This window comes from Gossypium arboreum, chromosome 9 (genome assembly GCF_025698485.1).
Source record: "Gossypium arboreum isolate Shixiya-1 chromosome 9, ASM2569848v2, whole genome shotgun sequence".
Lineage (NCBI taxonomy): Eukaryota > Viridiplantae > Streptophyta > Magnoliopsida > Malvales > Malvaceae > Gossypium > Gossypium arboreum.
Window position 1 is genome coordinate 72,265,045 of NC_069078.1, and position 26,117 is coordinate 72,291,161.

The 26,117-nt window shown below is 34.5% G+C and overlaps 1 protein-coding gene across 1 annotated transcript; it reads right to left on the reverse strand.

The window, feature by feature from the left end:
• Positions 1-537: 537 nt before the first annotated feature.
• On the reverse strand, positions 538-25,614 carry LOC108456711 (uncharacterized). The gene is made up of 35 exons (XM_017755323.2): positions 25,284-25,614; positions 23,484-23,651; positions 23,292-23,381; positions 22,741-22,874; positions 22,555-22,645; positions 22,295-22,377; positions 21,314-21,420; positions 19,798-19,950; positions 18,224-18,288; positions 17,334-17,421; positions 17,152-17,230; positions 16,970-17,078; positions 16,012-16,071; positions 15,753-15,871; positions 13,935-14,316; positions 13,607-13,788; positions 13,435-13,507; positions 12,735-12,885; positions 12,483-12,652; positions 11,963-12,313; positions 10,168-10,335; positions 9,489-9,782; positions 9,112-9,288; positions 8,048-8,311; positions 7,416-7,514; positions 7,147-7,331; positions 5,396-5,731; positions 4,614-4,767; positions 4,414-4,521; positions 4,135-4,302; positions 3,115-3,241; positions 1,954-2,112; positions 1,762-1,874; positions 1,623-1,682; positions 538-1,027 (listed from the first exon to the last, which is right to left on the reverse strand). The coding sequence occupies exons 1-35, from the start codon at positions 25,467-25,469 to the stop codon at positions 824-826; spliced, it is 5,457 nt and encodes a 1,818-aa protein (XP_017610812.1). The 5' UTR covers positions 25,470-25,614; the 3' UTR covers positions 538-823.
• Positions 25,615-26,117: the final 503 nt, after the last annotated feature.

Consider the following 26,117-nt stretch of genomic DNA (forward strand, 5'->3'; position numbering starts at 1 on the left):
TGAAGAACTCTACCTCCCCACAACAAGAAGTGATACTATCCGTCCCTTACAATGGCTTATATCTTATAGGTTAAAAATTTAAACCGTACCAACTGCAAAACGTGCACATCCCCTTATAAGGTGGCTTATATATTACACATGGCTCGATTTAATGAGACATTCTTACAACGTAAACCTCACCTCAAACTTAAGTTCTCAACAAAATTGAGAAACAAAATCACAACTGACTAAAGAACAATATCAACTTGAATAGACAAAAACTTCTCCCAAAAAATTCAACCTCCCCTCTACAATAACATAACCAACTGTTGCGATGTAAATGGGAAACCAGATTAAACATTCACCCAGAAATAAAAGGGCTATATGTCTACATTTGAAATGTTAACAGAACTCTAATATAATAAATTACTCTCTATGCTAGAGCTCATGACTCGTGAAGAATACTTTGATATTTTACAGTTTCAAAATGAAAAAAAATAAATGTTATAGACCCCGATACCCACTGGACTCAATATATCCAACTCACCCAATCAGACCTTAAACAGAGAATTTCTCTTACTATTTAATAATGAAATATATCGATCATTTAACAAATTATAAATATTAACATAAAAAATTATGTTAAAATGATATTATAATAATTTATTTTAAATTTTTGTAATTTTCTAGTTTCCAGTATGAAAAGAGTAAATTTTCCGTTAGAATTTTTGTTTCTGTAGTTTCTTTTGTTGGTCTACATTATAGAATTACAGTCACTTCTGGGCATGACCCCGTAACATCCTATTGATGACATTCTTGGACAGTTCCACTTCCATTCCCATATTCAGTTTGATTCAGCATTTGCTCGCTCGAAATTTTGGAGGTTGTCGATGCATTTTTTCAACGTAGATCTTGCCTGCTCGTTCTTTTCCTTCTCAATTAGCTGCACAACTTCACCCTCCAGTCCAATATCTCTCCAATTTGTTGCTGAAATATATCTGCCCAACTGGGCGATTTCTAGGAGGCACTCCGAGGCAGCAATGTGAACCTAGTATTCCACAATACATGGTATCAATGAGAAACAATATTGTATTATATAATCTCTGCTACTCAGTCTCGAGGTGAGTGTCATATACCCGTATACTAAATTTTTTAAATATATATATTTGAAAGATCATACCCCATGCTTGGGTCAAACATGGATATATAAAGAAAAAAGAAGAATTTGCATAACATAAAGTACAATAATTCATATAAAAGGAGGAGCTCCTAAGAGAGTATGCAAATCAATCCAGGTAATTTTGTGAAGGAAATGATTCCAAGAGCATTCTCAAAAGAAAACAATCAAATTAAAGTGAAAAATAATATGAATCCATATTAGAAAATATGGCTTCGAGAGGCACTTTCCTTTCTCAGTTTTCGTAAAAGAAGCAAATTTAAAATTTTCAACAATTAAATAATCGAGTATTCTATCAACAAAACAGAATCCTTTTGACGGAGAACTTATTCAACATCATAAAAATGTCGTCAATGATATTAGCCAGGACCTACGTAAGTTGCATAAAGTTGACAAAAGATGAGAAACCTACGAGGCTGCTCCTTGGATGAAAGGATGCAAAACGAGAAAAACAAAGATTATATACCTGAGAAATTTTTATTGTGCTTATAGACTCCACTAGTTTAGGTGACACAGAAGAGAACAACTGAAAAAAAGAGTCAAAAGTTAGAGGACAACTACTTTAATTACATAAAAAAATGAAATTGACTCTTGGTTATCAGTACCTCATGAATAAAAGCAGTCGTGCGAGCATGTAAAGAGGTGCCTTGAAAGTCATTCAAATTGGATTGGAGCCTTGAGCAAAGTTCTTTTACGGAGGAAAAGGTCGACATTTTGACTGCTCATAATAGCTCAAATCAGTAGAAGTAAAGATTCAGCGAAACTAACACACAACAAATTTTGAGAGAAGAAGATACCGGTCCACTGGAAACCAGGTGAAAGGGAAATAGAGAATACATCCACCAACTTCTTTTTGTTTTCAACAAGGTCAGTTACTGATGCCACCCGGATGCAAGATGTAATGCAGTTCATCAGTTTGTCAACTGGAATAGAAACATCTTCAGCATCATCAGATTCTGCAAATAAGTAGAAAGCCTTTACTTAGTTTTGCTTTTAACAATTGGTCCAACTCATTTAAGCGGGAGAAACATGAATGTAAGCAAGTTTCAACTTAACAATATAGTTATAAACCTGAAAGAAAAAAAAAAAATGCATTTTACTTAATGGATTGGTGTTACATTAAAAGTCTAAAATTCAAATCTCATCCATTATAAACAAAATTTTGAATAACAAATTAAAATATATATAACCAGATTCATCCAACAGGAATCATTATCAGTTCAACATATTACAGGTTTCATAAACCATACTTGACCAAAAGCCTGCCAGTTCCTTATTGGACCAGTCCAACCGGCCAATACAGCTCAGTTTTTTCATCACTTGTTAGGGGTCAGATCATCACCAGAAGCATTCTACTTTTAAGTAATGCTAATTAACACTTGAGCAGAAGTGCTATGCCTGATGTGCACTTCAAAGGGAACCCACACAATGCAGTCCCTTTAGACTCAAGCACAAGCAGAAATATCTGAAAGGTAAAGGTTCCACCATTTGCTCCAAAAATGGATATCAAGATGAGAAAACCCAGAACTCTCTATAAGTTAAAAGGAAAAAGAACTGCTTAGCAAAATCTGTATATCATTTGATGGTATTTTCTACATGCAATGCACAACTATTTCTATTCTTTGTTTTTCTTAAGCCAAAATTTTTAATAGGACACCCTCTTGAGGAACATTCAGGATAGAAAGAAAAAATGAATCCTGCTGAAGCATGAAAATTGAAAAAGAAAGAACAAACAGGTATTTGACGATATTAAATGTCTAACCAAAAATTGAAGGGTAAATCAACTGGTTTTCATCAGTAAGAGTAGAGTAACATTTCTTGCAGCAAAAATTACATAAAATTATAATGATTAAGAAGTAAAAGAGCTGCAAGCTCAACTCACGTGGTTCCACAAATCTTTAGAACTTGCATACATATATAATCTAGCAAACAAAGTAAAAGTAAGAATTTGAAGAAACCTGCTTTAGTGGTGTCACTTGCCAAAGGAGCTCGTCCAGTTTTATTGGGAGAAGTCAAGTTACACATATCAAATAGCATAGGAAAAACAAGACAAAAGAACTCCGGATTGCCAAAGGATTTTATAACCTAAGCATATGTTCAAAGAACTAATTTTAGATATCATCATTGGAATAAACAGAACAAACTGAATGAGATGCAAGCAACGTCAGAGATCAAGTAAATATTAGAAAGGAAAACAATCACCATAGATCAGAAGAAATGCTTGGAGTTATGTATAGGTATTTCTCACCAATGAAAAAGATCAATTAGAAGATATCCTGAGAATTAATAATCATGGACAAAACCACTCTCAACAACAGAGATTTTCCTCTGAGAAATAATATTCCTACGGATCTTTCCACCAGAAAAACATTATAATTTCAGAATTACAAGATGTTCATATAAAACTTACATTAGAAGCACATTACAACTCCACATTGCTCCCAAACCAGTCTGGATCATTTACATTTATCCTTTTTCCTACACAACTTGCTTAAGGGTTATTATTTATTACAAACAAGTCACTGCTTGTCACCAAGAAAATGCCAAGAAGAGACACTGTTTTCTTTTTACTTTTGTTTTTCAACTACTATTCAAAGAAAGTGAAGAACAAAGTCTTGGGCAAAACATGGAAATATTGGTTTTACCTAATAATTCATTCATATAACACAAAACTAACACAGTAATGGGCTAAACCATTCCAACAAAGAACACAATCCATCCTTCAGATGAGCAGGTAATATAAAAGGGGAGAAAAAAAAGGTCATAAGTTCAGCCCTCAAGTTTTGACAGTGATCCCCTAAAAACTTTAGGTGCATTTTAAAAAAAAAGGTGCAAGGATAGAATGAGAGGTTGTACTACAGTTAGCATTAAACAAAACATTTTAAAAATAAATAATAAAAGAAAAAGCATTCAAACAAAGTTTTGAATAGGTTGAAAATGAAATAATGAAATCATAATATTCATTAACAGATGTTTACCTGTTCAAGACAAGAAAAAGCAGCTTCACGGTATTTCTTGACTTTCTTTGTGCACGCTGAAGACACGAGACTCAAAATGGTACCAGGAAGAGCAGGATCTTCCATGGAAATTGCTTTATGGTTGGACACAGAAAGAGCACTGATTGCATCTAATAATGTTTCCTTCCCCTGTTATATTGAAAATTGAAAATTGTTGAGATGTAAACTAAAATTACACCAGCAAGTTCTACAAGTGATCGTAACACATTTCACATAATTATAGAGTTTAAGTATTCCAACCTCCCATAAACGACCAGGAATTTCCTTCATAAGAGATGTTAGAAGAACATGATAAGAGGACAAGGAATCACCCAGAACCTCACTAAGCTTGCAGATTGCCTTAGCTGACTGCAGGTGCAAAATACAAAAAAGCAACTCTGATCAGCACTAAAAGAAGCAAAGTTAGACAAAATAGGACTAGAAAGAAAAGGAGAACTTACTTTTCGTTTACTTGCCCATGAAGATGATGCAATGCTGTCACAAATAAGGGAGACGATTTCCCCCATATACAACTGTAGTGTTACTCGGTCACCACTTGTGCTTTCTTCCCAAAGCTCCTCAAAAAGGCCAGAAGCATGTTTGTCATCCTCAAATCTGCAGAAGAATTAACGAAGGAATTTCCATTTAGAAGAGCTGTTCTCATAATGCTTGAGAATGACAGCGCATAAACATTGTCCATATACATTAACTCTTGTGTACCTATACTGGCTACTAAAGATACCTTAAATTTGAATGAGGGAAACAAGGAAAAGAAAACCAATTCAAAGAATTACACGAAACAATTGCATATTACTGCAAATCTATAGGCAGGAGTGCATAATTAAGATTATTAGATGCAAAACTTCAATATCTAGTAATTGGAAAATCTGAAATTCCATATTGCAATAAATTTGTGGATAGTGAGGGCTATAATTATCAAGTTTTTATGTCTCTAAACCAAGAGGCTGTTATTTAGTTACTCTTTAAGGTTATCTTGTTCTTACCTACAACTACAATTTTACTTTCAGATATTGCCAAAAGTGCTAAATTTCAGCTGTTTTTTTAGGGTTGGGGCTGTTGTTTTAGGTTTGATTTGTGATTGGCTGTGAGTAATATGTAGCACCCAATTGCCATTTACAAAAGCCATTTATTGTGTATAAGGTCCTGGACTAAATAACCATTCTATTGGATGAATAAGGGACACAACAGACGAAAAACAGCTTAGATGAAAATGTACCCGCACCTTGAAGTAAAAATCACCGGGATAATCACTGTATTATATCCACTTAAAACATCTGAAGCAATGGATGAATAGCTTTTCAACAAATATACACATGTTATTTGAGCATTTCTGTCACCAGTGTGCAAAGCAGCAGTGTCTTCTATCAATTTCTGGGCTTGAGAAGGAGTTGAATGCTTCAAAACAATTGCCAAAGCACCTGCAAATGCACGTTTTGCTGCGGTACTTTTCTCCTCCTTTACAACAGGAAACAATGACCTCAACAGCATGTTGCTATAGGGTCTGATACCCACAACAACTTTCTGAACTAATAAGTTGATAAACGTGGCAACACCAACCCTATGAAAGATAGAGATTAAGAGAATAAAGAATCAGAATTATAGACACCATCATTAATATCATTTGTGCTTGTTTTTAGCAAGAAAGAGCTTTCAGCAATCACTTGTGCTATCCAGGAAACATAAATCTTTTAGTTTAGAGACGCATTTCTCATTATTATGTATTTATATCACCAACTAAAATTATTTCAGCTCATAAGCATTATATTACATAGAACTGTAAGGAGCATTCTTTTATTCAGGCAAGTTGTAAATAAAAGAAATACCTTTTTTTGTTTTTTGACGACTTTGTTTAAATGACATCATCTAATGGATAAAGCTAATCAAAGTAAAAATAACTGTTTTAGATGGACTGACACTTCCTGACAGATATAATACATAGGGACTGGACAAGGAAAATGAGACCACGAGAATAACTATCTTAAAAGTCTTAACAGACGTAGCACCTGGATTGCACTATTCATCACATCACCTTTTATTTAAATCTCTAAGCAAATGATTATATTGATTACTTTGCTAGGGTAAAATAGAAATGGTAACTCTGGTAGTTATGCCAGTGAATCATGAGACTGGCTAGTTTGGGAACCAATGTTTCAAAATGGAAATCCAATTCAGTGTCATCTCAAATTTTAAGGATAATAATAATAATAATTATAAGCTACCTGATACAGGAATAAAGCATCATAAATAAAAATGTCAATAGAAAAAAAAGCAAAATACATATTAATATTTGGAAGCTACAAGTTGCACGCTCAGGTGAATGAAAGAATGTTCTCACAATGTAAGACATACTTGTAAATGAGCAAAAAAATATGATAATTTTATGAAACAAAGGCAGTTTGGTCCATGTCATACCTCATATGATAGTCATGCGATGATACTAAAACTATATTGTTAAAGCAATAAGGGATGAAACATTAAACTTAGAATGCAACCTTAAAATTTTCTATAAAAGTGCAAACAGCCCCACATTTTCAAATAAAAATACAGGAATTCCGGAATGAAAGTTTGGACATTGCTGATACGAAGCAGAAGCCTTGCCAATAATTGCAATTGCACTGATTTGGTTCCTTAGAGTAGCCAATAGGTTACAAAGAACAGCAACCATGTCACTCTTCTTAGACTTCTTATTGTGGACAGAATTGCAGGACATGTTGACGAAACTTTATAAATTAACGAGGTTTCTACCAGAACACCAAACCTCATTGTTTTAATACACATTTAACCTTTAAATAGTTCTTTAAAAGAGAGACAAGTGGTTTTTGTAATACTAAAATCTGCACATTCAACTATCAACCAGACAAGACTTTTTCGACAAAAATATGCAGAAAAGGGCAAGAAAAAGTTCTCTGAAAGTGTATTGAGATTTCAGTTCATGTGATTAACGTTAATTTTAGAATTGCAATTTGTACTAACCTAGTATTGAGGCCAACTCCAGATCGAACCAAGATAGCAAGACGTGGAACCAACAGCTCCAATGATTTGCTATCTACAACATTTATGCACAAGTCAAGAGTCTCCCACATTGGAGATCCTTTTGCAATTGAAAGTCGCAGATTTTCTAGCTTCTCTGTTTGAATTCCAACATTTGCAGCATGCAACTAGAAGAATGAAAAGGGAATACAAATAAATATTAAAAGAACATAGTGCACGGAATAGTTTGAAATAATAAACTTCCTTCAAACCTCAACATAATTGAGTCCTTGGTCTTCTAGGCTTGATAAGCTTTCCAGCATGCAACAAACTAAATCAGATAAATGTGGGCGAAGTGCAATGCCTGCACCCTGTAAATAAAACCCAATTCACTAAATGGTAAATTAAGTAAAAGAATAAAACAAAGACATTAAACTTAAATAAGGTCAAGTAATGAACATGGTGCAAAGAGGTGGCAATCGCCCACATTAATTTAAGAATGGATACAAATGTCAATGGAAGGAGAGGATGACCAAAGATGAAAGTTATAAAGGAGGACATCAGTTATACTAAAGATATGTTCTGTTTTATTAAGTTATGGAAATTGTATGTCATAGTGCTGAAAACACTGTTTGAGCCTTTGAGGAGCATGATTAACTTTTGCAAGTAGTTCTTTATTGATGGGGCAACAGTAAAAACAGCCATCAATACTCATCTACTTTCCTGAGGGACAAATTTTGGTGTGTCAAAATAAATTTTTTTTAAAAAACTAAGGCAGATTAAGCACTCACAGAATTAGTAAAGCCAGTTCACAGCAAAACTAAAAACTGGGAGACAAAATGACAATTATGACTTGATCTGTGCTGTACTCATCAAGGAAAAATAATCTCAAAACATTGCAAACCTTGGAAAGCTTCATAACAACTCCAATTGATGCCTTCCGTATACTGTCAACTTTACTCAATATGCCTTCTGCAAGCAGAAAGGGAAGAACAATATCCATTGATTGGCTTGCATCTGATGCTTCAGTAAGAGATACATCACAAAGCCTTATTGTTAGTGATGTTATAGCACGACATAGTTTGTCACCAGCATTACGCACTGTCTCCTTGATGTCATCCATGGCACGAAACGCAACAAGCCAGATTTTCTTCAAATGCTTCCCAACCTACTCACAAATATGTCGATGGATTTTACAGAACAGAAAATGTTAGACATCAAAACATAACAGAATACCATAAAAATTGACTGGGAAATCTCAATATTGCATCAAAGTTGCATCATGCCGAAAATGCATAAGAAATATATCTTTCACTTTGAATGGTATCATTGGGGTTAATGTGGTAGGAATATGAAGCTTCAGAGGTATTGAAAGCAATTGTACCATGCTAATAAATAATATGTGCAAAATTAGGAAATACCACACAGCTTGGATTTTTTAAGAACCAAGCGGTAAAACTATAACTCATGCTAAGAAAATATTATGGGGAATTCCAGGTTACTAAATCGATGATTATGACATGTCATTTGTTAACTAGGATTCATTTAGACAAAAAATCTTTAACAACTCATGAGTGCCTACAGAGTTTAGACAGTAGATTGTAAATAATTTATTAAGTTCTAAACATCCTTCATTTCCCTCTCTCCCTCTAAGTAATCAATTCAGTTGATGATAACAATAAAGACTTTATACCAAAAATTTACACCACAGTCCACAGAAATGCTTGCAATAATATATATGATTAACTATTTGATTTAAATATGATGACAAACTTATGCAAAACAAGTACAAGACCAGAAAAGGAACGAGACGCTAATAAAATCTTATGCTTTAATTTATAGGCCAAGGTCAAACAATTTTGGAACACTTCAATTTTTAAACTAGTGTGAGAATTTGGTCAAAGGATTCTACTGGTTAAGATACAAATCACTTCTGAAGGCAATATAAACTAACAGCAAGCTCATCACCTGATCAAATTTTCGACCTTGGATAATATCTGCAAGGGCAAGACAAGCTGCCTCACGAGAACGCCAAAGCCTAGATCCACATTGTACTAGAAGATCATCGAAGATATAGTCCAGATTTTCATCAATGGTCCTCTTGGGCTCAGCCACTAGTGATTTCCATATATGTGCCATAGCATCCTGCAAATGTCACAATTACTCAGGAGTACTGAACAAAGAATGTAAGAAAATTTGGCAGTCAGTAAAAGCAGGTAATTCCAAGAATTCGCCAAATTTGAAGGAAAACATTTATAGAGCATCGGTGGTAGCTAAACAACTTCAGTTAAGAATAAAGGCAAGTTGAAGCAATGAAGAACTGTTCTGGTCTCAAGGACTCTTACCTGCACATTTTTATCAGGATCATATTGGTAGCGAACGAGCCTTGGAATCAATAATCTTAAGTGTGGTTGAAGAGCATCACCTGCTTGCTTGGCTATCTTAGAAAATCCAAAAGCAGCACCTCTCTTGGAATTTAGTGAGGCTTGATAATTAGCCAAATCCATAAATTTATAAATTAAATCTGGTTGTCCCATCTCATTTGCGAGATTGCAGAGCTCCTTGTAAGTGCTCAGTTTCCCCCCACTAAGACTTTCACCAATAGTCCCTTCTTGAAATACTTCCGAGTCTTCTACCAACTGAAAAGGAATTTACACCCATAAACAAGGAGCATAAATCAAAAATAAAAATCCAGGGAAAGAAGAATAAAGAAGAAAATTAAGGATTTAACAAAAGCTTTTCTAATCAGTTTCTATCTAATTTAGGTAATGATGTTTGCTAAACACTGATTTTTAATCTTATCTATGGTTTCTAAGCTTTAGGCTGAGTGGACAGATTAGCACAATAAGATGCAATTAGTAGCTTATGATCTCTGGCACCAATGTTAAATAGTTTGATTACAAATTCGATAACTCATCCCCTAAACTACAAAACCCTAGCATTTATATGAAGATAGTGCTGACACTAGAATCATGTATCAGTATAGCCTTCTTTCTAAGCCAAAATATGACATCGTAACTTTACCTTGATCGCTCTTTTCCTCTTTCCTGAACCAGTCAAAGTGGTGACAAGTGCGTCAACCAGGTTTTTCTTCATTGATGTGTCACCAAGGTCATAAACAATGCTCATACCTTGGGATGCAAGCTCCTGCGTAAGCTCATTCTGCTCACCTAGTAGGAACGAAAATGCCTCCTGCATTTAATTGAAAACTTTTCAAAGCAACACCCAAAACTAATTATGAAATGTTAAGCATCCAACCTAAAATCAGCTAGGAATAGGTGGAGGGACCTAACTTGAATATAAGAACACAGGAAACCTATGACTGACACCAGTTAGTACTCCCCCTCACATCACGTGTAGCTCAACAAGGGCTTACACATAGACAACCTTATACAGGCTTAGGCAAGAAAAGCAACACGACAAAACCTGAACCCTGATACTGTGTTAAGCATCCAACCCATTATTAATTGAAATTAGGCAGATGCTTAACATGATGACACTAAACTAGAATAACCAGTCAGGAAGGGAGGCAATTCAATTAATAAAGAGGAACCTCCACAAAATACAAGCCTGCATGAAATATCCCATATGATAGACAGATTCTTTCCTGACTATGGTCTCTCAATGAACACGAACTTTTAACACTAAAAAATTGGCACATGAAAAAGTCAACCCAAGGAAGGAACAATCCGACTTTCTAATGATGATATATTTACCTCTGATCATATTTCTTTTACCAGGAGATAACAATGATCATTTTAAGAAGTAGACAGCAAAAAAAGATAAGTTAGCTTGAAAACCACAGCAAGACTATGCCTTTGACTCAATTTCTATGCTAGACTTTAGCTAGAATGTTTGCCTTCACAGATTCATCCTTAACAAATATAGATCAATTTATTCATCATTTTGAGATGCAACTTGAGATGAAGAAGCCAGACAGTTACTCATTTTGCTTGAAAGCTTGACATAATATTCACTAGGAAAAATCATCTTAAAGCATGTAATTTTCATTGGGATTGTATGTGTAAGAATAAAGCTGACGTAGCAGACCATCCTTTTTGTTTTTGCTCGGCAGGTAGGTAGCTGAATCTTTCTTTTGGATAGGTCAAGTAATGCCAGATACAGTAGCCATTTTGTCCTATGTCTGAAAAAAGTGGTGGAAAGAAAACATATGAAGATTGAAGTATTATTATGTTTGATGTGGTGTTCATGGAGAGAAGTACTCAAACCTATGAATAGATAGAGGTTGACATATAAAGGACAACACTGTTGTTTTCAAAAGTCTCATGTCTCATTTCCTTCATATTGCTATATTCAAGAGGTAGACGGTTTCAGCTAGTGCAAATCTCTAGAATTTTTCTAACCTGCTTGAGTTGCTCTGCATTCTTTGTACTTGAAACAAAACCTTACTTATACTAGAAAAAGAAAAGGAAAAATTATAAAACTATTAATCAAAGTAGTATTCCAGGTACATAATTTCCACTGAATCCAGCTCTCTGGGAAAGAAAGAAAAAAGATTAAGAGGGTTCATGCACAGAAAAGAAAGCGTGATTAGTAGTTTTCAGAGTTGTCAATGTGACTTTGTGGCTACCAGGAAGAGTTTCCTCATGGCTAGAATTAACTAGTGGGTAACCAGAAAGAGGAAAATTGTATTAAGTTATAACAAAATAATAACAATGCAATCTCTAAAATCATAACACATTGTTCCTGAAGTGTCAATCAGGTTGCTATTAGAAACCAAAAAGTGTTTCTTCTATTTTCCCTTTCTAGTAAATAATATTAAATAAAGATGATGGTGACTTCTGAAGTTGTGGCTAACCTGAATTTCTGGAAGCAATTGTTGGATGGTAGGATGATCACCACAATACATTGTCAGTGATAGAAGCCAGACAGTTCCAGCACAACGCTCTTCTTTTCTACTACTATACAAAAGAGCATCAAATAGTTTTTTACTGATAGTTTCTCTAACCACAATATGGCAATCTTCACTGACCACATTTTTCTCATCAGAACTATATTTGGACAAAGATAACTTCATATCACCCATAAGAAAATTTGAAGTCATGGAAAGTGAAGTGTAGTTGGTCTTGAGAATCACATCAGCAGTTACAGGAACACCACCCCAGATAAATGATAGAGCTTCTCCAGCAGCAAATAAAATATCCTCAACCTGTACAAATAATAATTATAAAAAATCACTAAGCTGAGTGCGTTTCCTAATTACATGCACAACTAAAACCAGATATAACTCTCCCAAAGATTTGTCTTAACGATACAAGCAATCTGCTAAAAGAAACTACTTGTATATTGTGACAAAACTACTAGCATTCTATACCAACCTTTGATCGGCAAAGACTAAAAATCAAATCAAGCGCAATTTTCATGTTAGAAGCAGAAGTTTCTTTCACACACATATGCCCGATGGAGATAACAATTTTCTGCACTGCCTTATTGTCGTCCCCAGAGAGTAGCTTGCTCAACTTTTCATTCAAAAGCTCCAGAATGCTAACTGCAGTTTCAATTTTATTAGCAAGGTCATAAAGCATTTTGAACAAACATAGCAGTATAAAATCAGTATAGGTTAACTTCACCTGAACTAGAATCACAGACAAGTGAAGGTAATGATCCAGAGAGCCCAATGTGACCCAGTGCTTGCATAGAAATTGAGGCCAATGTTGCACTCTCAGAATTAACAACGTCAACAAGGCATTTAAGTGTATTTTGCAATAGTTCCTCTTGGATCTGTTAAATGATGAATGTCAAATATGCATGAATCTCAAAAAGTGACCAAACTAAAATAATTTAATGTAATAAATTGAACACACAATTTTGGAAGAAAAGCAAAAATTTTGAAAGCAGCAGCATTAAAAAGAAAATGGAAAAAGAAAACAAATATTTGGTTCCCGTAGAGATAAGATTATGCTCCTTTTGCCTCTACATAGTTATACTGATTTAACAAATTGCATTATTTGCCAGGTTATAACCTTTAGACAAACTTTGATTAAGGAAACAGGATAAATGAAATTACTAGGGATTCAAGCCTAAAAACTTCAAACAGTGATTTGGCTCCAAGCCTCAAAATAACCACGCTAAAACCAGAATTACAAGGAATGCATGCAACAGCGACATCAGAGACCATGCATATAATTTTCCGGGTCAGCACGTCACACTATAGTGTAGCTCATAGCACCAATGAATTGGTGAAGAACTTGCATGAACATTATAAGTATGCTGCCTAATCTTAAAAAAAATCCAAAAGTCATGAGTTAATTTTTATATTATAAAACTTACAGAAGGTGTTCTAGAAACACAATCAGCAGTGACAAATCCTGTAGCACATAGTGCTCCATGTTGCACTTCAAACCTGAAGAATATTTAATTCAGTTGTAAAATAAAAGAAAACATCAAAACACAAGTAATTATTCTAGATATCTGACTTATCATACACAGTATACCCACAAACCTTTTGTTTGTTCCACTGAACAAGGAGACCAATTCACGTATAAGGTCAGATGATGCAGTAACTGGAAGAGAAGAGGAAGCAATTCCAAGCAAACGTGCCACAGATTCACGGGTATCCATGTCCACATGACTTAATAAGTGCTTTAACCATGATATTCTTGAAGCAAAGTGTGATGATACCATCTTAAAAACAATAATATTAATGATAAAAGAGAATGTCAGCAAAGAATATAAAATCTAGCAGCAAGATAACAAGACCAGCAACCAAGCCTGGAAAGATGCAGCAGTAACAGGAGTACACCAAAGTTCAGAAAACATGCAGCACCAACCTCTGGAAGATAAGATCCGATTGTGACCAATGCCTTGGAAGTAGTAGAATGCAACTCGACAGAGCCTTCAAATGCCATAGCATGCTCTAGTAGCAAGCACATTCTTTCCACTGAAGACAGAAATTCAGATGATCTTCCTAAGGAGCTGTTTTGCACCAACTCAGACTCAAAGCACTTCAACAAAAATTTAATCATTGCCACATACATTTTTGACGGAAAAAGAAGCTTTTGTTCCCTCAGTTCATATGAATCTAACAACTTTGGCTGCTGCTTAAGAATATAGTCAAGCATCTCTCCAAGCTTGGGATATCTATGATCCAAATTTTGACTGATTATTTGCCCTGCATCCTTACCAAGAAATAACCCTTCAAGTGCAATTTCCCTGTTTAAAAGAAAAGGGGGGGAGAATGGGAGGGGGGTTTATAAGTATCAATGTCAGTTCAATCACTTTAAGAATGAAAATGTAAATCGAGAGTAAAGAAGACAAGCTCAAAACTATGAGAAAGATTAAGATTTGAGCATAATACTACAGCACATCAATAATGTCAAAAAGTCACATCTCCCTTTTGTATAGGTTAGGAGCAAGTGAAATACCTATATGTCCTTTCCATTAAGGCTTAGGGGCAATTTTATCAAAATAATGCATTGAGAACACTTTTAATTACAATATTATTTAAATAATTCATTGGCTGCAAAATCACATGATATAAGTGGCCATTCCAGTTTCCAAAACATTTTAAATATTGCTAAAATTCACTAAACCATCAAGTTGCATACAAGTCATTGCAGATTTTTCCTTTTTTTTCTTTAACAAATATATAAGATGAAGTGCATGTAAGATTCTGATTATTATAAAACCAAAAGTTTTCAATTGACTGAAGAGGGCAGCCTGTAGCAACAATACCTGCATTAGTCCATAAAGCTCCTATTTCTTCATAACCAATTGGTTCAACACCCGAGTTAGTACAGATGATATCATACAACAACATCATGAACATATCAAGTTATTTTTTTCTGCTTTAACAAACAAGAAAACATTTTTCTCATATTTTCAATCATATTCTCTCTTATTTAGTAGAATGACGCATCTTAACACTGCAAATAGATATCCTTTCGCAACATTAGTACCAAAATCCCAAGAACTTAACTGATTACTTTTTATATTTCCACCGGGAAACCTAAAACCTTGTTTTCTTTCCTTTCTTACTCTTATTCCTTTCTTCCCATTCATTCGTTATCTGTATCACTAATTTTAGATTTCTTGATATTTAAATCATTACCTCCCCACTTAATGCACATTATAAAATTTTTGTTCTGTCCCCTAAGACAGCATCTCAGATACCTACATATGGTAACCTCTTCCTGCTAGTCCCTAGCTTTCCCCATTAAAATCTCATAGTCTGCTTGCACAGTATCTCATTCCAATCAAACCACACAAAACAGTTAAAACACCATAAGCAACAACAATGGTAATTGCACATTCATCATGGACAACAGAATGGGCCGGACCACTGCTAGAAGGCACTATTAGAATTACAAAGTAATTGAAGTATGTGATGGTGTAATAGCATAGATTGGCCGCTGAATGATAAATAGATGGTGGAAATACCCAAGGAAGCTAAATTCTATAAAAATAAGCATGAAGGCTAACCAATGAACTCACACATCATCCACATTCTAACATTGACATCATTACCCACACTAAGCAACAATGAACAAGTACAAAGAGTCCACGTGTCCCATTGCACACAGAATACAGATGCAAAAGCCAAAAGGAGTTCTTTATTCCACTATAAGCATAAAGACAATGTCAGCTACCTTATATCCAACCTAGAGTCAGCTGCTCCAAGCATACAGATAAATCGACTGGGACAATGTTGTGAATCAAACACAGATGTTGCCCACCTTAAAGCACAAAATCGAACTTCACTTTCTTCCTGTTAGTCAAAATAAAGTTCAGATGCCCTCAGTTGGGAAAATTAAAGCCAAACCAGCATCATGGACCAAAAAATTCGAATTTTCAAGTTGAATAGAGATAAGTCAACAAACAGGAATTAGAGTTGTAGAAGACTAGTACCACTTGACAATTATTCAGCAACAGTGACTCCAATTCTGTTAGGACAGCAGCTGAAGCTCCCTGATGCTCATAAAAACAGAACAAAGCCCTCAGCTCAATATCAAAGGTTGGAAGGATTGGACATCTACAAATATTAAAGCTTGAAAGCCTTGCATATTGACTCAACAATCCAAAAGCATTATTTTGTACAAGAAATTATTTATAGGAAATTGCATTGTGTCAAGCAAACTATCAATTTAGCATCATAGATCATAACATCTTATAAAAGGAGGTCCACAAATACATACTGCATAAAAAAGAGTCTCTTGGTCAGCAAAGACAGATCAATGAAGAGATTATAGTGGTAAAACACACATAAGAGACCATTTCTAAAAAGTATTCAGGGGACTATTTAAACTTTGATACAATATATCTTTGTCTAAGAAGAAGACAACAGAAATGAAAGTCAAATAGGATTCCAAACCCAGTGTCATTCTTAAGCAAATAAATTAAACCTCTCCATGGGGGAAAAAGCAGATTTATTTATCATTTTTGAATAAAAGAAGCCAATTTTAAATTAGAATAGTTTGCTGCTTAATTATAGTTGAGCATGGAACTGAACATGGCAAAACAACAATAACTATAGCAAAATAATAATATATCCACTCTATTTATAAAAAGTGTAGAACTTCTCCCTCATATATGGACTTTCTCCTGACACATCCAAACATAAAAGGAAATAATTCACTATGGAGTCAGAGAAAATAAGAAGTGTTATACATTATAGCAAAAATACAAAGGCATGTATGCTTTTGGAAATTGTAAGGAAACATTACACATATGCCCAGGGGTATTTTTGGAATTAACCAACAGATATTCCACCCTCCAGTGTGATTAGCTTTATAGCTCTCTATAACTATGCAATTAAACTAAATGGCTTTCAACAAATAACTAGAGAATATGACTGAAGTTTGTATACCATGTAGGCAGCAGCAAGCGAATTTGTTGCTTCTTGGATGATAAAACGAAGAGATTGGGACTCTACTTTCAATGCATGAAATAGACGAGTAGCCATTTCAATTTTGTCCCTGAAATGAGAGTAAAAAGCACTCAGCGCATGAGAATGGAACCACCAGTTATGAGACTAGACAGATAGAAGACCTGAAAAGTTGTGGCAGACGCTGAGCAAGCAAGCCTATTGCTTGAAAAGAGAAGGTTCTGGTGCTTCTTGCAACTGAATCTGGGTGAATGAAATATATTAAAGTAAATTTAGAGTATTCTATAGCTCATAATTGAAATCGTTATGTCAAAATGAAGTTCAGGAAACCATTCAAACAGATAACCTGATTCTGAATTAGAGTAACCATCAAGCAACTTCACAATCCCATTCAGAATGAGAGGGCCCATAAGTTTCAGTTGATCAAGTTTTGACTACATAAACGTAAAAGAAAATGACAAAAGGAAACAATATAAATGAAAATAAAGCTTTTCTTAGGGAAAAGAGAAAACCAAACATAGAGTGAGAATGATAATTGAGACAAATATATATAGAAAAAGACTGACAATATTTAAGAAGCTACTAAGCAACTTTTTATTTTCTCTCTAGCAGATTTTCCTAGCAATCACAGCAGGCCTTTGCCACAAAACATGTAGGGACAGTCCTGTCACCAGATAAAAGAAAATTGCTCAACCCAACTCAGGGTGGACTAGCTGGGGATAAACCAGACAAAACCTATTGTATCTAGAAACTTGTTCTTTTAACATGTTCTGAATTCCTCTTGGTAATACATATGCATTTTGCATACAGGAACTACAAGATTCCTCCCGCACCCCCTCACCCACCCAGTATATATGCCTAGAACCTTTGTCAATATAAGACTAAATGAATCAAACAAAGTTTCTTAGGAGCTAAGTTGCTACTCTAAAAAGTGAATTGTAGTGAAAAGAAAACCAAAATCCAGTTATTTTGATTGCTATTCAGGATTTCAGCAAGTTTTCTCTTAGACTCTTACTTGCATTATGAATTTTTCCCGTTAATGTTAACCATATCAACTTGTTTCATCTCTTAAACCTAAAACTAAGCGTTAAAAGACAAGCCCACCATGAAACTCCCTTTCGCAGATTTTGAATTTCTTTTCCGTGATCATACCCTTTCATTACCTCACAGAGTGCACAAATTAAAAAGTTCTTAATAATTGAAAATTAAAAAGAAATCAAATAAAAAAGTGCTCACATGTTTGAAGACCCAGACAGTAAATTCCATTCCCAATTGCTTCAGCCTTGAAGTAGTAGTACTTCCTATAAGATTAAAATTTTTCAAAATGCAAAAGAAAAAAAAAATCAGCATATGGAATATAAATCCACCAGCTCAACATGTAGTAGGTGAATAATAAGTATTGAGAGAACTCATTTGCAATGAGAAGCAAAACACAACTAGCAAATATAATTTTACCACAGAAAACCCAATAATTTTGTCTATGAAAGTGTGCTCCACATATGATCTCCAAATTTGGTTACAATAATTTTCAGCATCTACCATTTAGAAAAAAAAAAAACATAACTCATGCAATTAGGTTAATTTGATCATGTCAATGGACCTTATTTGAAGTTCAAGTGAACTAGGATGAGTACTATTGTGAACTACATAAACAGACATGTGACAAATTTTTTTTTAAACTTTTTTAGGATGTTCAGTTAAATTTTATGTTAGTCTGGATCTCCTTTGAAGTGTTACAATGGTTCTCAAACAAGACCTTATACTTTAAGGATTTCTGTCCATTTCTTATTTGTCTCTATAGTCTTTATCATAGTATCCCCACAGTATTAGCAGAAATCTCTAAGATGCTGCTATTCAAATGTAGGCTTTGTTGTTTAAAAATCAAATTCAAGTGGCATGCAAAATCCAGAAACTTCCCATAACTTCCCGCCCTAAGGTAATTTAGTGGCTAAAAGTATAAACCTACTTTGATATGATTGCAGGCTACCTTGAGCTAGATTTCAATTCTAATTAAATATCGGTGGTAATTTATTGCTTGCAAACCTCAAAACCGAAGGAAACAAATACTAATCTGGTTCATTTAGGCACTAGTGAATCAGGAATAACATCTAGACATGCAATAAACAATGTGCTTAAGGTCCCAATTCTCCAATATATGGAACTTATCAGGTTTTCTTGGTTATATGGAATTCATTTCAGTATTAGGACCATCAAAGTGAAAGAATACTCTTATGTATTTTATTGCATTGAAAAGGTGATGATAAAAACTTGTCCAGCACCAGTCTATATCACGTTAAGAGGAAGTCTGATCCAAGTAACAACAAAAATAGCACAATCATTGATCCACTGACAAGATTACATTTCCTGAAAAGTTAAAATGGACATTTTTGGCAGCAAATTATCAGTACTGTTTTGCAATTTTATAACTTATTATTTGATAGACTGAAGAGAATTGGTAACAGGTTTAGACTATGAAGAGGTCGCCTGAGGAAGCAAGATTACACTATTATTAATACTAAGTTTACAGCCTAAGAACTATATCCTTTAGAAGCCCTTTTTTAGCTTGCTATTTTAGTTGTTTTCTTGTTCTATGATGGACAGCTTCATGGTTAGGATATATAAGGCTTTGGGTTTAATCTTCTCAGAATAGAGCTTGCTCTTATTAACCCAAACTTTCATCTAGTATGCAAAGTAACTTCCTACTTGTTCCCTTCAAAAAGCTGGAATATTATTTTTCAGTCATAGCATGTTATAATTCATTTTAACTTTTTGCTATCCGCATCACAGGATAAAAAGAATATGCCATGTACCATATATGCAGTCAAAAATGCACTGCAAGGTTGATGGGAAACTATTTGCTGCTGTGATGGACCGACAAAATACGGCCATCAGTTTCACTTTCAAGGTAGCATTTCCAGGATTGACTCTTGAATCCGTGGCAGTATTTTCTGCACCTGTAGTGCCTTGAAAATAGTAAATAAGTTGTGTTACCAAAATATCCCACAAGCATAAATAAAAAAATAAAAAAATAAAAATAAAAGAAAGAAAGATAATGACTGTAACCTAAAAAGCTATAATTACTAACCAACATTTCCCTTAGATTCAGCAATGAAAGCATAAATGCTCAAAAATTGATTAAATAAGTTCTTTCAGAAGATAATGATTGTTACCAAAAACTCAATAAATACTAAAAAATTACTTCAAATCTTAGCAAATCAAATAATAATTTGCTCTTCAATCTTTATGCTGGCAGACTCAAAGTTCAGGCTGACAAACTTCGGATTCATAGAAGAAATGCTAATAACAGATTATATTCAGATTGACACGTTCTAATAGATTGGCATCTCCCATCAAATCTTTATAAAAAAAATCAATATTTCAAACAATGTATTTAAGCACATCAACATCTCTCAGCATATAATTTTAACCTTTATTTATTGAAGCACATAATACAAGTGAAGTAGCATTCATACACATATATCATGAAAAATTCAACCACAGGTTTTTTTGAATGAACACATTTGCATATTTAAAAAGTGGACCAACTATTCGAAACAATCACCTAAAAGAAACTTCCAAATGTTCTTACTGTAATGGAGTTGTCATTCATGATTACAACAAACTATGGCACCATGAGATTGAACGAGTATCACGTTTCAATGCAATATTAAGTGAGGAATACAGCAAAAAGGCTACTGTGTAGAAGCTGGGTTCTGCAAAATCTGTGGTAGCAGTGCATACTGCAGTAAAAGTTGCCTTGGAAAGTTAGGAAGACATTTGTTAAGAATTAAAGAGGTTTCTCAGAAAATAAGTCCTAATTTTGGGAATATAGACGAGATTTACTATGATGAAAGAGTTTTGGCTGAAGTTGAAAAAATCTGACACAGCAAAGTTCAAACTGTTAACGAGGTGCTAATGTTCAAACCGGGTTCCAATCATTTTTGGATATTTCTGTCATTATGAGTTCTGAGTTCTCAACCACTGATTTTCCTAGCACATTAAAACTGTGAATGTATCAAAAGTCAAAACAGCCAAACAATCATGACATAACTGAGTCATCAGCAATAAGGTTACTGCTTTAATATGGAAAACAATCAAACAGATTTCAACCTCCATAAACCGAGTTAAAGCAAAAGCTTTATCACGACATAACTGAGCCATTAGCAAAAAGGCAGCCATTCTTTTATTTTCACACAATAGAGCTCAAAACCCATAAAATGGAATACATATGAAACAAAGACAGCCAGTATGATGACACAAAATATTTAAGCCAACAAATTTAGAAAAGATTTTATTTGATCAGAGAGAAAAAGAATCACTTCATACCAGTAAAAAGTAGAAACAATCTGCTAATCAACCTCAGATCATCTAAATTAGCACCAGAAGCCTTTCTTTTTATGAGCTCCTCTCCTCTCTTGACAACAGGCTCTTGACTTAACAAACCAACCAAAAATAAATCATTGTACTAAGGAAAAGCAGTAAATTTAAATTGGGATAATGTCAGGAATAGTGCATATACCATGCACTTTCGTTCAAAGTGGTACCTTTATGCTTTACTTTTAAAATGTCCAATATGGTATTCTCAAAAAAAGAATGTCCAATATGGCACTAGTATTATCAAATAGTGTGCTAATGTGATAAATGGGCTTAACATCATCGACCAGAGAGGGAAACATGAGATGAAGGGGGGAAGGGGAAAAGTGAGCTCCCAGCAGTGTAGTCGGTCAGGGTCGAACTGCCTCAGACTGGCCGACAAGCACTGCCTAACAACACTCCCCCCCCCCCCTTTTTGTATCTGCTTCCTTTGGCCCTTTCCCTCCCTTCCATCTTTCCCCCTTCCTCTCCCAATTCTCTTCTCTTTCCTTTTTAAAATTTTTCCATTCCATTTTAATTTTTTTAAAACAAATCCATATTAAAGTTCAACTTTTTATGTTCTTCAAAAATTTTATTTAAGGAGGGTCTAGATTTTAATTTTCTGATATTTCTAATTTTCGAGTTTGTATTTTTGTTTTTAAGAAAGGGGAATCAGTTCTTACAAGGAAATTTAAGTTTTAAAAGTAATATATAGATTATGATACGGACCCAAATTACACATGTCATCTGAATGCCAGGTGTCATCTTTTTACTGGAAAACAGCCATATCAAACATGTCATTAACAGTATTAACCTCAGATACTAGATTCACACAGAATGATAGTACCTTCAACATTGTTTTAAAGTACAGATACCACAATGAAAAAAAGTGATACAAAAGGCTATTCATGACATTATACGTACAAATTTAATTTAAACAGGCAACTTGTATACCTATCTGCACTAGCAGCCAAATATAGAGGATAAACAAGTTCAGGAGACAGCTCCATAGCTTCAACAAGATTCAAGATCCCCAACTGTTTTTAGAGAACCAAACAAACTTATACGAATTATATCACAATCTCAGGTCACTTTAGGTCACGTGACCTATAGGGAAAAAGTAATCAGTGAACTTACAAATACATGTGTATTCACAACTAACTTATAATAGAGGCCATATATCAGTGTCAAGAAACAAGAAATTTTCAACTCACCTTTCTTGTTAAAAGCATATCACCTTTCAATGGAACCTTCCCTGCAATTCGGTTAGCTTGAGCAATGGAGAGCCCTGGTGAGCTCCCTCCTCTACAGAGGAAAATATAAAAAAAGTTTAGAAACCTTAGAACTGAAAATGACAAACAGATGATTGTAGTATCCCATTGTTAAACAGAGTTCCAAACCCTTGAGCTGGTGGTTGGTACAAAACTGTGTGAAGGCAAAATTCAAGAAATAAATCCCTGTCATGAGAATTCATTAATTTATACTTCGCAGCGATCTCATTGTCAACACGGCTTGCATGACATTCACCAATTACCTGAAACCATCAAAATGCAAAATGTACCAGCATTGTCTCAAAATATTTTATTTTCTTATAAAATACAGTGTTAATCTATATGGGCATAATGTTGTGTGAGCTTTTGCGAGCATACATTCCACAACTACTGAGATTTTGAGGTAACGGGTGATTGGCCAGAAAGAGAGAATTATGTGGGTATGATTAACTTTTTGGACCTCGACTGCATCAATGAAGTTAACTAATTCCATTATACATTTCCTTCATTTGAAATTGCTAACATTAGCCATCTTCTTGATTAGACATGATTGAACATTAGGCTTTACTTGTACATTGGAGTAAAGATCGGTTCCAACTTCTAATTTTTTTGCTCAGCCACTCAAATGTTAACAAAAGATGCAAGAAGAAGACGAATCACCAAACGATTTGCACATATACCTTAGTAGCAATTCTCATGAGAATCTCTTGGTGTTGTTGAGGAAGTTTTGAAATATTTACCACAAGCATAGGAGACAAATTTTCTTTTTCCTGTTTCAAAAGCAAAGATTGATAATGAATTGCTACAACAAACCGAAAATATACTTTAATTCCCAAAAATGAGATTTTGGACTGGAAACAACAAGGACACACCTTCAAAGGAGCACGTTCAAATGCCATTTCAATATAAACAATGCAAAAATTCTTAACCATTGGAGTAGCACCAGCTTCTGAATACATTGACCATAATTCTGTCAATGGTAGACCAATCTCAGGCTGGTGTTTCACTCTCTTGTTGACATGACTCAATATCTCAAGAACCTAAAATGACAGAGAAAAAGTCAGAGTGATGCACCTTTTACACTATGAATTTGACAAGTTAGGCAGCGGAATGTGTAACTTGAAATATTAGGCAAGGTACAAAAGGCAAACAGTAACAAAGAATGCACATCAAACAGTAGATGGCTGTCAGTTATAGATATATGTCAAACATGGGTATATTCATTTTTTTTCAGCTCTTTTCATATATTTGGAAGATCATACCTGCATACTTATGTCTAAATGTATGTTCGACACATTTTAGATACAAGTACTTTAGAGATGGGAATAACCGAAGCACATAACTCTTTCCAGTGAGATATATACAATCAATTGATACTAAATCAGGGGGAAAAAAGGGAGGCGGAGAAGAGGTAATAACACTTGATAAAGCACCCTTCAAAAATGTTTAGGAAACATGATAAGGTTGGTTCTAGTACACAAGCCTTAATTTGGCACATGTAGATTGATTGGTACATGGGAAGCATGAAGCTTTACTGTTGAAGAAAGTAAATAATAATAATAATAATGAAAAGGAGAAAAATAGAGCCAATGGGTCTGTCTAGAAGCAAAATGAGAGAAATGGAACAGTACAAAATTGCATAACACTTTCAGTCTCCAAAATAACAACCTAGCATTCGGAGTTTTTGAATGTCTCTAATTCAAACCATAGGATTTGTAGGGTGGAATTTATAGAATAGAAGAGGACCACATGTGTCTAGCTTAGTATCAAAAGTACAAAGAGAGATAAAAACAAAAATAAACAAGCAAGCCTTTCGAATATATATCTGCAAGAATTGTTAGCAAATGTCTATGAAATCAAATGAACTAAAGTTATTGATTTGTTCTTCATGAAAAAGAGGAACTCAGACAATTCAATTCCAATACTATTTCTTAAGGGATCATTCCGAGCTCTTTGAATCCTATATCTCCTAAATTTAGCAGTGCCCTACACCATTATCTACTTTGATTCCACAAGCCTTGAAGAAGTCTTGGGCAATGTGTCAACCAAGATATTTGGCGGGTTAATCATTTTATTACGACATTAGACTCACAAAATAATCAGCAGTGATCATATCTACGTAATAAATTTCTCAGAACCGCTTTTTGATGGCAGAGAAGAAGCCAAGCGAGTGTGCTAACAGAAACATTAATCGATCAAGCAATTGCTTCCCACTGCGCCTTATAAATAAATTAATGCAACAAATTAAAAGACTTAGAGTACTTCAAACTGGATTCAGATTAAGTACCCACTCATCCGCATTGCATCTGGTTAAACAAATATCTTGAACAACATTATCTAGGCATTGAATCTAGACCTGGAAAAAATAGGCATACGCAAAAAAAATGGCAGGCCTAAATGAATCAAAAGAATGTTATTGCAAAAAAGAAGAAAAAATCATTATCCGGCGAAGACATGTATCTAATTATCAGCTGGACCCGCCACCGATATTTATTAATCTCTCCCGTGCTTAATACTGATCAATTTCACAACAAATAACTTAAATTTTCATATACTTCAAGCATCAAATTTCACAAAACGAAAACTTAATAAGAACCGTCGACAGCGAAAAACAAAAACGAAAATTTAAAGATAAGAAACAGAAAATATTAAGAAAGGGAGGATAATCGAACCTTGTTGCGGACAAGTTGAGATGAAGAGGAAAGAGAGGAAATGGTGAGAGGGAGAAGCTTGGAAAGCAAGGCTTGGAGTTTGGAGTCATCGCAAAGAGCTAACCTAGTCAACATTCGATCCAGCAATTCTTCGGTCTCCGCATCCGATTTTGCTGCTGCCGCTGGCAACGATGATGATTCCGCCATTTCTTTTTCTTTCACAACAAGATAGTTACAAAACCCAAAAGGACTCGGAAGAGAAATATCACCGAGCCCGCTTTTGCCTTTGCCTTTTAAATAGCATGGACCTTTTTCTTCTAAATAGTTTAAATGATATTTTCTTTGTTAAATGACGGTTAATTTTTGATATACTTCACTAAAGTATTTTAGTGCGACAAATATATTAACATATTATATTAAGTGTATTTAATTTCTCTACTTTAATATGTTTTTATTCGGGTAAATTATCAATAAAAGCTCCTTTTTCTTTAAATTTACTGAAATGAGCCAGGTCAGAAATTATTTACCGCATTGGGCCAGTTTTTACAAAAAGCGTCTACGTCAGCTCATTGTCAGGGGAAAAAGCAGGAAAACGCTTCCTCAAGGAAGCGCTTTGCCTACGATGAAAACGCTTCCTTGAGGATGCGCTTTCTATCCACGTAGGCAAAGCTTCCTTGATGAAGCGTTTTTCCGTGTTTGAAAAAGAGTAACAGCTACTTTTTTCTTGTTAGTAAACCCCAATGGTCCAAAAAAACTATAAAACCCCACCCTTTCATTTTTTCACACTTAAATCCTTTCAATCTTCAATCTTTCAATATTCTCTCAAATTTCTCTCAAATCTCTCAAATTTCTCTT

What these genes read in the sequence shown, in the direction of transcription:
- LOC108456711 (XM_017755323.2), bottom strand. Translation starts at nt 25,469, where the DNA reads ATGGCGGAATCATCATCGTTGCCAGCGGCAGCAGCAAAATCGGATGCG. An exon ending in CCGGTGATTTTTACTTCAAG is followed by an intron (nt 4,768 to 5,395) that starts GTGCGGGTACAT and finishes ATTCTTCTGCAG; the next exon opens with ATTTGAGGATGACAAACATG. An exon ending in TTCCTGGTCGTTTATGGGAG is followed by an intron (nt 4,303 to 4,413) that starts GTTGGAATACTT and finishes TCAATATAACAG; the next exon opens with GGGAAGGAAACATTATTAGA.